This window comes from Phalacrocorax carbo, chromosome 3 (assembly GCF_963921805.1).
Source record: "Phalacrocorax carbo chromosome 3, bPhaCar2.1, whole genome shotgun sequence".
NCBI lineage: Eukaryota > Metazoa > Chordata > Aves > Suliformes > Phalacrocoracidae > Phalacrocorax > Phalacrocorax carbo.
In genome coordinates this window covers 122,622,886-122,636,050 of record NC_087515.1, presented here as the reverse complement: position 1 = coordinate 122,636,050, position 13,165 = coordinate 122,622,886, and the positions used below count along the sequence as shown (strand labels likewise).

Below are 13,165 nucleotides of genomic sequence, written 5' to 3'. Positions count from 1 at the left end.
GCAAGCCCAAACTGCTCTGAAGACAACAATTCCCTGCTTTAAAAGTTTCCTGCTGGATTTGGAAGCTGAACTGACTGAGCAACCCATCAGATGAGCACTAGAACTAGCACAGGAGCGAGACAGGCAGAAACATAAATTCAGTGTCAAAAGGTGACACTGTCCAGTTGCGGTGGCAGTGACTCAGCTGCTTCTGGCACCGCACTTACAGCACAAAGGGGCTGTAGGGTATCAGCGACTGCCATTTGAATATAAGAGCACTTTCAGTTGACACCACTGTCTTACCTGTGGCACAGAAATGCACCCTAATACATAACGTGTGCGCATCACAGTGATACAAGTATTGATGACGATGTATTAAATGCTTTAATAAAACTTACCACCTTCCGAGGAAACTTTATGCCTTTAGATCATCACAATTAGGACTACATTGCTGTCACTGATGCAGCCAGGGAGAAATTACATTGCTAATACTGTGCGTTTTGTATGAAGTTGTCTCTGCAGAGAAAAGGCTTTTTATCCCCTCTCGCAGCATGTGTGAGAACTGTTACAACAACAAGGGGTTTTTCCTTTACTTTTATTTTGGTAAGACAAAACGGCTGAAGGCCACAGCTGTTGATTTATTCAGATGCTGAAGGAAACCATTAGCCCATTGGACCCTGAAGATGAGATTTCTTTGTGCTAGTTGTTAATATAAGGAAATCCCAAACAGTAGCTGCCAAAGGGACTTAATACAAATGCAAAATGCCAAATGTACCTAAAAGGGAAGGAGGAAGGTGGTTGCTTATTAGAGAAAAAATAAATATGCCAGTGAAAAGCACAGCTTGCTTTTTTCTACTTCTTGTTTTAAGTAATGTGATGTACTACAACCAAACCGTGGTGACAAAAACTCTCCTGTATTTAAATCAAATAGAATATCTTTGAAACTACATGTATGGTTACACATATGGTTGTACCGTTAAGGACCACGTGCCCACATGAAACGTTTTTTATCAGCTTGATGCGGACAAAGCTTCTCCACAAACTCCCTGCTGTTTGCAGCTTTGTATTACTTAGTTGTAACAGCCCAGTATAAATTAATTGAATCCTCAGAGGAGATGTCACAGAAAAAACATAATAGCTGCCATCAGGGTAACTACTCTTTCAGACTACTGTTATAATGGCTTCAGGCAGAAACATGACTACATTTACTACACTTAGCCTGAATTTCAGATACACCCCCTCTCCCCCAGTTCTTTTCTTTCAAGATTCAACAGTTACAAGTCCTTTATTTCATACCTGTGCAACAGAGGTGACACTTCTAATACTTCATTTAGGACTTTAAAAGTACCGGACAAGCCGTCATCTCCAATAATGTTTTAATCAACCTTGGGCCCTATTTGAAGGAAGGATTTTTATACAACAAAATGAGGCCACAGAACTGAAACTTGTCCTGGCTCCCTGTCTCCTGCTCAGCCCAGCAAAACGCAGTAAGGGACAGGAGTTTTTGGCATGAGGCAAAGGAGTAAGACAAGGGAAAAAACAGTACTTGCTACTCAAGGCTAGAACTGATTATGGATAAGAGAATGGAATTGGCTAAAAAGGTTGATAATAATGGAGGAAATAAACCAAGAGTGGTTAAACTTGAAACTAAGGACAGAGGAATTTGTTTCTGCTGCTTGATGTTCCTCAGCCTTTTGAACCAAGGACTTAACCAATAAACAGCAAACCGTTTTTGTGGTGTTGCCACAACAATTTCCAGTTAAAGACAAATAAAATTAGGGTAAACTTCCACTGTCCATATTATTTCCCCCATTTTGGTTGGTCGCTTTTTTGATGTGTGAGAATGTGCGTGTAGCTGGTTTAAAAAGCCATTTTCCATTATTTTGCAGACAAGCTCTTGAGTTCTCATTACTGATCCAGTCCACAGGTTGAAATCTGGCACTAGTGCATGATTCTTTCAATAGCCTGAAAAATAGCACGCCAAATCCCTTAATATCACCAGCTGCCTGTAGTATTTCATCCTTCTTCAGCAACGATCCGCAAGAAAGACTACGACTCGTTGCTCTTTACCTGTATGGAGGGAGCTGTGCTGTAGCTGCAAAGTGTCCAGCCTTTCTAAGGACCCTGCGCAGATGTTAAGATGCTGCATAACGGAGTATCTCTAAGGGGGTAGGAAAGGGAGAAAAACAAAGCTGGTTTTGCTTCTTAAAAGAATGCAACCGCTCCTCAAGAGCTGAAAGAAATAATAGGATTAAGCGTTACTGTGCAAGCTTAATTTGCCCCCTCCTTGAAAATTTTGATAGTTTTTACTTACAAACCAACTGCTCTGAGTTTTAATATTTTCTCTCCTTTTTGTTTTTAAGAATCCTGCCCCATTCAGTGGAATAAGCAGATTCACTCTCCACTGAGTATGCAGTGAAGGGAAAAATACTGTGTGTCCTCAATGAATATTCTCCCACAAGTTATATTTTTTTAAATGAAGTATATCTGCTGCTTCTTCAAACCAGCAGAGGGAGTTTTCTCATCAAAGTGATTTTTTAACTTCTGAAACACAAATCTGTCTTTTTTAGTAATGTTTGTTACCTAATAGGAACTGCTCCTGGAAACAAAAGGTGAAATTTTACAATCAATCAAGTCTGTTTAACTCCTTAGTGCTAGAGGCTGTAGGCTTCCAGTCAATTTTAACAGGTATTATTGTTAATTTCATGCTGTCATGAAAAATGCAATAGGGTATTAAAAGCATGAAAAATTGGCTCAGCTGGAATGTTTGGGAGCAAACATGTAGTTAAAGTGGACTGCACAGTTACTGCAGTACACGCGCCACTCAAATGTGCATGAAACTTGGTAACAGCTTGGAAAAAAAGCCAGTTCCTTTATTTTTGTGCTCTAGGGAGAAATTCTGAAAGTTCCATGTTTATGTTTCTTTATTTGGAGGTATTGGAGGAATTCTAAGATTACCACAGTTGCAAAAAAGGTCCAGTGAAATGTTCACTGCAGCACTACTAGGAAAAGAGTCCATCGTTATTCCTAATTTGTTTGTGAGAGGAAAAAAAGCATCTCTGGTGGTGACAAATTGTGTCATTCTTATTTTATGCTATAAAGCTACATACCAGGCTCTATACGATGATTTCTTTTGTAAAATAAAATGATAGCAGCTACTGACGTTAACAGTGAATATTTTCTTGATCTGTGAACAGGTCACAACTCTTCCTCTCAAAAGTAAGCCATAAATTCAGATATTCCATTAAGTTCAATCATAAAGCATTTAAAATGTTAATCTTTCATTTTTAAAAGTTTTGTTGAACAAATTCCACCTTGGAAGAAAATAATCACAGTTATTTTGGGGAACCTAACTGGGTTTGAAAATATTCTGAAACAAATATGCACTTTGATAATTCCATAGGGTCGGAATAACGATGCTCTTCAATCTGTTTGAACTGAAATAGATGATTGAATAAAAAGCAAGATCCAATGTTCCCTCTATATCTATCAGTGTAACAGCAAGACTATGTTTTCAACGGACTGCATAAATACCAGTCGTTGCATAATATCCAAGTGAAAATGGCTAATTAAACGTTTTCAGCTTTTATTGAAGTGGCAACTGAGGAAGAAACTTATTGTAGGTGATTTAGAAGGTAATTATTGGTAAACGAGCATTTAGCACACAACATTAGACAGAGAGCATATAGAAATGGAGCAGTCACAAGGCTTAACGGTTGAGCCATAATAGCAAATAGTTACTAGCTTAGCACAGCTGTATTTTCCTTATATGTATTATAATTGCCAACTCATATAAGAATGCTAAATACGGGTCCCTATGCCGCTGTGAGTTACACATGAGCGGACTCTTGCATTTTTGCAAAACTCACTGCCGTGAAGTCTCGTCAAACTCAGCGAAGCATGAGGCAGAGACAACTCTTCAGCGCCACATAACTCACGGACCAAAGCCCCAGAGAAGGACCAGCTTTAGACATGGGTGAAACAGAAAATTGTACAGGGCTGCAGATGATGGGTTCAGCAGCATCGCAGCGAGTTGTCCAGAGAGAGGAAGACTGTTTGGCTCAGCAGCCACAGGGGCTCCCTCAGGAACCATCCCATTTCTGCTTCACTGGTACTGAAAAGGAGATGGAGGCTAAAGCACAGGACTGGCTGGATGCTGGTGCGCTACCATCGCAGCAGATGGGCTCGGAACAAAATTCAGTTTTTGTACTCAGGCTGCTAAGAGGCTTTGAGCCAGCCCTGGCCACAATTATTAAGACGTAAAAAGAAACCAGGGAGAATTTCAGAAAGCCAGCGTCTTGCTAGTCCACACCATAAGAACTGATAACCAGTACTTTGCTCTCCAGCATGTTCTAGACTGAAGTGGAGGGCAAAGAGAGATTTATGTCAGCATGAGCATTCATTCAGGGCTGATGCAAAGGTAGTAATGACGCTTAAATACACTGGAATGAACTTTTGCCCTAGTTCAGACCAACCTCTTGAAGTAAAGCTACATGGAGCTCCTTCAACTCTCTGTAAAGACATGCACTATGAATATTTTATTTCTCACCTCTTGTTTGTGCATACTTAGCCCTGTGGGGCAGGGTTTAAAAAGGTAAAAATTGTTATATCAGACCAATTCTATAATTCCTCTCATCCCTTAACCTTTTTTTTAGCATGTAGCTCTTCAGAGGAAATAGAAAAAAACTATAGAGAAGACAGATGAGGATAATTTGTCCTCATGGAAGTTATTTTCTGAATTTTTGTTGGCCATGACTTCAGACTCTAAGGATGATGTTTCCTTTCTGTCCCAAATCTCCTCTTGCTATTAACTACTGTAAGTCTGGAGAGGTTATATTTTTATAAAAAAACCAAATTCTCCTTTTAAGGGGAGCATCATGGGGCCATTTATCAGCATTAAATGCTATACCTGCTTCAAGGAAATTCTGACTATCACTTGTATCTTTCCAGTTCTGCTGTTGGAAGAAATGGAAGCACAGTCTGTCTCAAAGTACAGCGAGGGAGATAAAATATCATACGGCAATGTGCTATATGCTTGTTTATACCCTCAGACTTCACATTTTGTCTTTGGTACTCTTTATCTGACTCATTTTCTGTTTATATGCCATGAGAAAGATGCTAAACAAAAACTGACTCCTGGAAATACTTGACATTCTTTTCAGGCTAATTTTGTCCTGAGTGTGGCTGAAATGGCTCATTTTGAACCGCTCATAAAAGGATGTCTGCAGCAGGGAGGATGGAATATTTTCATTTCAGAGAACCCTGCTGTGTTATATTCCCCTATTTTCATCAAAATGAGACTATGTTTACTTGTTCTTTTGGCCTCAGGGTCAGTTTTTTCTTTAAATCAGTTTAGTTCTAAGTAGTCGTATTCGCTCATTCCTGAGTTTCCCACAAAAAACTGAACAGTGGTAGCCTGACACAGCTTTGAACACTTTCCTCCTTTTTAAAGCACATCTTAAGTAAAAAAAAAAATAAAACAACAAAAAATACCGCTAGGCTATGTACCCTCCAAATGCATCGCACAAGCCCACAAACGCACACGAGTTCAGCAGCCTCGAAGGCCACAGGGACACGCCTGCTTTCCTCCCCAGGAACGGCCTGGCCCCTGCAGCCAAACCGACCCCAACTCTCGGAGATCTCTCCGCCGGAAAGGGGTTTCCCGAAACGAGCCCAGGGCGGGTGTTTTCGGGTGAGGGCTAGAGCCGGGGGCGGAGGCGGGGAAGCCCCTGGATGCTTGGGGCAGCCCGAGGGCTGTGCTGAGGGGCCGCAGAGCCATGAGGCAGCTCCTTCCCGCGTGGGAGGGGGCATCGCCCCTCTGCGGCGGGAAGGGGCAGGGGGGCGTCGCCTCAGGAGGGCCTGAGCAGGCAGCGGGGCGAGCGGGAGGCGGGGCGGCACAGCCGCCCGGGGCGGGGGGACGCGGGGCGGCGGCGGGGCAGCGGGCTCCTCCCGCCGGCGGAGGAGGAGGAGGAGGAGGAGGCCGAGGCGGAGGCGGAGGAATGCCGGCCAGCAGGCGCTGAGGGCGGCGGCCCCGCTGCACCTTCCGCACGCGGGGCGGGGCGGTGACGTCACCCCGCCTGGCAACGGCGGCGCGGCGTGGGGGCGGTGGCGCGCGGCTCTCGCGGGATTTGCCGACCCCCGCCGCGGGCGGGGCGGGGGCGGTGCCGCCGGTGCCGGAGCTCGCCTGAGGCGAGGCGAGGCGCGGCGGCGGGTAGCGAGGGCACGGGTCGGGGCTGCGGTTGCCTTTGCCCCGGGCCGCCGGCGGCTCGGAGCAGCCTCTTTCACACCCGTAGCGGCACGGATGGAGCCGCCGTGCCCGGCTTGAGCGCGTCGGCGGAACCCGGAGCCGCTCCGCCGAGCCCGCCCGGGCGGGGGGGGGCGCAGCATGGGTGAGCGCGGCGGGGACGGGCTGCCGCGGCGGGGCGGGGCGGCGGCGGCACCGGCACCTTCTTCCCGTTCCCGCCCTTTGTCTGAGGGGGAGGGCGCGAAGCTGGGGTGCCCAGGAGGCGCCGCCGCCTCAGGGCAGCTCCCGAAATCTCCCCGGGGAAGGGGCGTTGCAGGTGCCCGGTGCCCTTGCAGGAGGCGGGGGGCGGCAGGTGCCCGCAGGTGCCCGGGTAAACGCCGCCTCCTCGGCGGGACGGGGGGAGGCCGGGGCCGCCCCTCCTGCCCGGCCGGTCCTGGGGGGCTGCCAGGTTTTCGGCGGGGAGAGCGAGGTTTAAAGCCGTATAGCGAGCCCTGACCCAGTGCTGGTTGGAGGGAGCTTGCTTGGAGTGGCTGGGTGAGGAGTAAAAGTTGTCCTGATTAAATCCAGCCCTTTTGGAGTTTTCTTTTTTTTTTTTTTTTAACTTTTTTTAACCTAAGTTCAGTTTGAGCTGCACCTTCACCCATTTCTCCACCAAAGTGTTGGTTTAAAAAAAGCAAGCGTACAACGGCTCGAAGTATTCCTGTTTCCCTAACGTGCCAGTTCAGCTTTACGCTCAGTCAGTTGCACTGGGTCTAATTTTTGTTGTAAGAGCGTCTGTATCGGGAAGTATGAAAGTGTGACTTAAATGCCGCTCTTCAGAGCCCTCTTCCCTTATTCAGCATTCCCCCGCTGTGGTCTGAAATCGTCCACTGACCATTTTGTCTGTCTCGGTTACCTCCACTCATGTTGCATCTCTTGCTTCGCTGTGTAACAGCAGCTGCTTAACGTACTTCTGCGAGGGAGCGTGCAACGGTGGCTTTCGTGTGTTGTGTGAAGAGGCGCGTGTGTATTTAGGCTGCTGTGTGCAAACGGGCCACGTTTGATCGCCACGGTTTAAGCTTTTTAACTGGAAACATACCTGGGTTTTGTACAGCTTTGCTTCCTCCTCCTCGTGCATAAAACGAGGGAAGAAGTGCACAGTCTGCAGATCAAACATGTAGTTAGTAAAGCGTTACACATTCCTCCTAATTATAAAGATGTGATTTCAGTGCTTTCGTTTTAAGGGAAGTTGTCTTATATGCTCAATGCACACTTAAAATGAAGCATGAAAATATAAAGTGAAATTGGTATTTTAGGATCTGATACAAACCAAACTCTAAAGAACTCGCTTTTTGATGCTTCCTGTTATTGTTCAGAATAGTTAAGAATTACTGTTTCTTTCTCTTTGGGCTGTATTGTCTTACTTGCAGGTGAGCAATGTCTACCCAGGTCAGTGTGGTGGCCTGTGATGGTAGTTCCCATAGCGTAAAGGTTTAGTATGCTAATTAAACATTTTGAACTTGGACTGTGTAATGCTGAAGTGTGAAATACCTAAGGATTTACATACGGTAGGTCTGAAGGCTATTAAAATTATTAGTATGCAGTTAGGAATACTGCATAAAACTTACTAAAATACAGTCCAGTTTATGACTAATGATTACTATGTGACCTTGTCTTATGTGTTTTTTTCTTACCTTTTATTAAGTGTGGCTTCTTTTTCTGCCTCTTCTGACTACAGTAGTGAGCATATTATTACTGCTGCAGAGGCGACTGAATTGAGTGGCTGCATACACTCCATGTCAAGCACTGTTATTGCATGGGTTCTTAAAACCATAACAGTTTGTATGCATGGGCAGTTATGGAACTGTTTCTGTCAGAATGCTGGCAAACCTCTATAAATGATTGCAGAATGATCCCAGAGCCTTTTATACAGTTATTCTTATGAAGGTGTTGTCCTTTATTCATATTTTCAAGTGCTAATCTCTTGTGACAGAAAATGGGGAGGAATGTACGCATTCCACTTGAAAAATAAGAGGTGAAAGAGGACTAACTGAATGCCTTGTATGTGTGAGCGATGGCCTCATGTTTACCTTGAGAAGTCATTATTTGATTATTTTATTAATGACATCATGGTAGAGCTAGCTCTTGATAAGAGGTTGTTTGTCTTTTATGTCAGCTTCTGAAAGAGATTTTACATGTAAGAGGTGGCTTGGAAGGGACCGTTGAGGTGTCTGTCTGACAAACTCAGTCAAGGGTTTCTGGGATTTATGGAGAAGTAAGAATGGGGCAGTATGGCTCTGGAGGAACCAAAAGGCAGAAATACAAAATGCCTTGGAACAGGTTCTTTTATGTTCTTGCCGTAGCTGGAAACTAATGTTGCAAGAGCAGGTGTCATTCAGGTGCTTGAAAGATGGGGACACGGATGTTATTAGAGGTGACAAATGCTAGACATGTCAAATTACTGGTAATGCCCAGTTCCATGCTTAAGCTCTAGCATTATAATTCTTTGCCCTCTATACTAGATTAATCATGTGGATTCAATGTATAGCTCTACAAAGAGATAGAGAAATAGATTATTTAAAGGAAAAAAATGTGTTTGGGGGAAGAACTTTGATTTAATTATCTTTTTACTGTCTTGGGTTGATATCTGCTTAGAGGGTTAGAGGGAGGTAGAGTTCCATGTATTGGTGCATTGTAACATCTATCTGGTTTGCTTCTATGGCTGAATAACAGATAATTTTCCTAATTATAGTTGAGAAATCATTCAACTAAACAACTTGCATGTTAACAGGAAGGTTGAGCTAAATCTGCAACGTCCAACTAATTTTTGTATGGCTTCACAACTAAGAACGAAATGTCCAGCAACAGTTGATGAAGTGCCACAGTGCTGTACTGAAATCTACTGGATTTCTGTCAGTATCTTCTCAGCTATATGTGTTTCCTGCTCCCCCCCCCCCCTTTTTTTTTCTAATTTCCAAAAATCTGTGCAAGCTTTGATTTGTGGTTCCCATGAGTTAGTGCACTTGAACTTGCTGCATTTCACCTTTGAACATTTTATAGCTTTGGCATACTTTAAGAAGTCAGTCATACTACTTCATTGCTAACAGAATGAGTACAAATACATGTAAAAATATTTGGTCTACAGAAACTATTTGGTGAGTTCTTCGAACATTAAACTTGTGTGAAGCCTTTTGCTTTCTTCACCTTCATATTGGCAACATGCTGGGCAAGAAAAAATTGGAAAGTTTTTGTAAGCAGACTGAATCCTTTTAACATATTGTCACGAGGACAGTGACAGACTGTTTCAGTATTCACTAGTAGTATTACAAGAACTGATTAAAACATTACTTCAAGGTTTGATCTCCACTAATTTTAGAAACAAACAACTAAAAAACAACAAAGGAGTAGGATAGATCAACAGTCCTTGAGCTAGTATTTTTCACAAAAAATATGTAAGATGCAAGGTACAGTTAAACATTATCCACAGTAAACTGCTGAAGAATAAGGTGACTTAGAAGTACACGTTATTGCAACCCTTCTGTACGAGGGTACTTGATGAGCCTAATGTTGACAGACCAACTGTACTTGTACTGTCAGTGTTGAGTAAAGGGCTTTCTTATTATAATTTTCTTTTTTTCTAGACAAAACTATACGGGAAGATGGTGGAAATTTGACCTCTGGAAGAGAGGTGCCTAACCTACTGGGAAACCAGACTACAGTAACTGGGAATAGTTAATGTACACTGGGTTTGGGTCAAGGTAGAGGAGAAAGCCCATCAAAAGGTGTTAAGAGGTTCTGTCAGCTTAACTCTTGCCTTTTTTGGTTCTCCAAGAATGTAAGAGCTGCTGTGCTGAGAGTCCTGTCTGTGAAGCAGGTAGGGAGGAAAAGGATATGGAAAGCAGGTCTGTCATGCGAAGTCCTTTTGCTTTTTTTTTTTATAAAAACCTGTAGTCTGGCAATTAGTAAATTATGGACTTGCTCAAAGGTGTTTGTGGTTTCACCGGGTGCTTGTTATAGATAGGGATGGACCATCAGGGACCTTGTACAAAGGGGGACAAAGAGGAATGTGGCTCTTGCCCTCCACAAGTACCTGTGGCAGCGAGAGTCCCTGTTTAGCATGAATGGGGGTGTGTGAGGGAAATATGTCCTTTTTCCCTGAAGCTGCTGTTGGTTCTGCCTGACTGCCTTGTATTTTTGAGAAAGGATGGATGATTGTTTGGTGGCTTCAGACTGAGAAGTCCCTCTATGCCTACTTTCCTTGTGTGCCAGCCATTCCAGGTGCTGGTCACCTTTACTGGATGCTTGTTTTAATTCTGATAGCACTTTCATCTTGTTGCGGAGAGTTATTCAGGGCTGTGTACGTGTTATTCAAGACTTGACTTTGTGCAGGGGTATAATTATATTTGCTGTCTTGGTTTCTTTTGTTTTCTTAACAGTTCTTAGAGTTTTTGATTCAGCTAGGTAGGATATTCCCTTTGAAGTATCTTCACCTTCACTGGCCTTCTTCACTCTATTGTCTGCCTGTGGTAGTTCTTTTTGGCCTCTTAGGGGATTTTTGTTGCATAAACACAGGAAATGGGGAGCCTGACACCCTGTACTGTCTGGGGCTAAGCGAGGTGGCTGCCCAGCCTGTCCTGCTCTGGCTGTCATAGCTCTGCTCTTCCCATCCGTTTTGCTTCCTTGGAGATGCTGTCACATATGACAGCTGGTCCAGTATTTCCCCAACCTGGTTTCATAAAAATGATTTGTTAGGAAAGAACAGTGATGAAAGTGCTTGAAGTGACTTAGGTCGTCTTCACAGAAGTGGGTAAGTCAATCAGGTGAAATTTGTTGCTAGTGGGTCTGGGCTGTAGTGATTTCTAGTGGCTGGTCCAGCCTGTGATTACCACCTGGGCACTTGAAATGTGTCTCTGGCCCACTCAGGGGTTCAGCCCTTCTCTTCTGCTCCTTCTAAATATTTTCTTTTTTTAAAACTGGCTTCCTCTATTTTGTAATGTAGTTAAATTATTTTATGTTCAACTTTTTATTCCCTGACACACTTCTTTTCCATGAGCATTGCTCTTCTCTTATACTCTGAATTGTGCATTTGCTAATGATGTAGTACGTGCCCTGCTCCCTGTGAAGGAGATGCCTGTGCTTTTGCTGTCCCTTATCTGCTTGGACATGTAGTGATGAGAAATAGTTTTACTTTGTTACTTCGTAACTTTGTCACTCCAGTGGTGCAAGTGTAACTCTGCTTGTGCATCACCCTCAGCTGTCCTGTCACACTGGTTGTTAGCAGGGCTGAAGTACTAAAACTGCCTGTTAAGTTGCCTCTTTCCTAGAATGATCCCTTGCTATTTTAAATAAAAGCATACCAAAGATTTCATTTTGATGCTAGCCTTGCTTTGAGCAGGATGTTTGCCTAGATGGCCTCTGCAGGTTCCTCCCACCCGAAATTATTCTGTGTTTTTTAGTGTAAACTTCAATTCATTTGAATAATGTTGTTTACTTTCTCTGACTAAAGCCAACAAGTATTTTTGGGTGGGATCGTGTTTTGCTGCTCTAGCCATATGCAGAATTGACTTCCTTTATATAAAATCAATGTGAAACGTTGCTTTTTCAGAAATCTTGAACGAAGAAAATGAAGCGTTGTACATATTTTTGAACAGTATATCTGCATTTCCTGAAAAATTCAAGACCTGCCACTGCCAGAGTCTTAAATCAGACTGAAGAAGTTGCCATATGTGTCTGCTGAATGAGTTAAATCTTTCCACTTTTGGGGTGATGTACACTGGAGAGAATATATTATGAGGTCATTCAGCATATTAAGCTAACTTTTCTTAAAGGAATATGTATTGCCTGTAACATGCTCAAGGTATTAGGCATGATTGCTTTCATTGGAATAAATTAGAATAAAATATTTTAAATTATTTGAAAAAGTGAACCATTTTCCTTTAATTTCAATGATTTGGAGAGTACTGACTTGTGGTGTTAGAGGAGAGGGTTGCGGCTGGGGCTCCACTGAAGTCTGGAGGAGGAAGTGGAGATCTGTCTGCTTGTGTGCCGTAGTGCTGAAGAGCATCGTGATTGTAAACTTTGAGTTAAATTTGACATTATTGTTTAAGAAATTAGAATTTTATCAACTTCTTGCTTCCACCGATAAAATATTATTTTAAATTATTTAAATGGCTTAAGGTCATGCTGTTTTCTTAACAGTACCTAAATCACCATGAACATGATACTTCTTGACAGTAGAGGAATACATAAATGGCTTTGGAATTAATTAGTACTAGGTAATCTTTTTTTTCTTACTTTGCTTCTGCAGCAGCCGAGTCTCAGCTGCTGTGAATAGATTTTTGTGGATTAGAGTTATTAATGACTTTTATTTTAGTTTTAAATTAAGAAGGAAGTTTTGCCTGAGTTCCTGGAAACTTGCCTGACTTACCATTTAAGGAAGACTCTTAAGTCATCAGTTTCTGCCTCTTGGATAAAGTTACTAAGTGGTCAGTCTTAGTCAAATGTTTTTGACTTATATGTAGCTTGAGCTTTTTGAGCTAGTGCTGAAATAAAGTCTCATCCCTTACATACCTCTGGCTAGTGAGTATTATCCTCTTCCCTTGTATGAGCCGAGTCTTCTGAAACTTTCCTGTTTTCCTGGATTAGCTTTCAGTCAGGCTGGGTCTCCAGAAACAGAGACTAAGCTCATGGTTGCAAAAAGAGTGAATGGAAGCCGGAGGAGGGTGAGGATGCTGCTTACAGCACTGTCGGCTGCAGCATGTTTACAGCAGTCATCAAAGTAGTGCCTGATAGAAATTGTCTTCCAATTTTAGATCTTTGGTTCAGTTGTGGATTTATTGGAAACGTACCAGTTTACCTTAATTCCATGTAGGTATCTTTTTGTTTTTTCCAAGTTACCTTGTTTCTGTTTTTCAGGAAGAATACAAAAGCAGAAAAATAAGTAAACTTCTCAGAATGGTTCAA

At 43.0% G+C, this 13,165-nt stretch overlaps 1 protein-coding gene across 2 annotated transcripts in view; it reads left to right on the top strand.

Moving 5' to 3' along the window:
• The first annotated feature begins 6,118 nt into the window (after nt 1–6,118).
• Nucleotides 6,119–13,165, top strand: part of CD2AP (CD2 associated protein) — an 84,806-nt gene continuing 77,759 nt past the window's right edge. The window contains exon 1 of one of the 2 annotated variants that reach the window (XR_010372380.1): nt 6,119–6,368. Coding sequence is in view for 1 of the 2 variants with exons in the window: in XM_064448166.1 (XP_064304236.1) it covers nt 6,365–6,368 (4 nt within the window). In the remaining variant the exon portion in view is untranslated. The remainder of the gene's footprint in view (nt 6,369–13,165) is intronic. The other variant, XM_064448166.1, reaches the window with a different exon arrangement.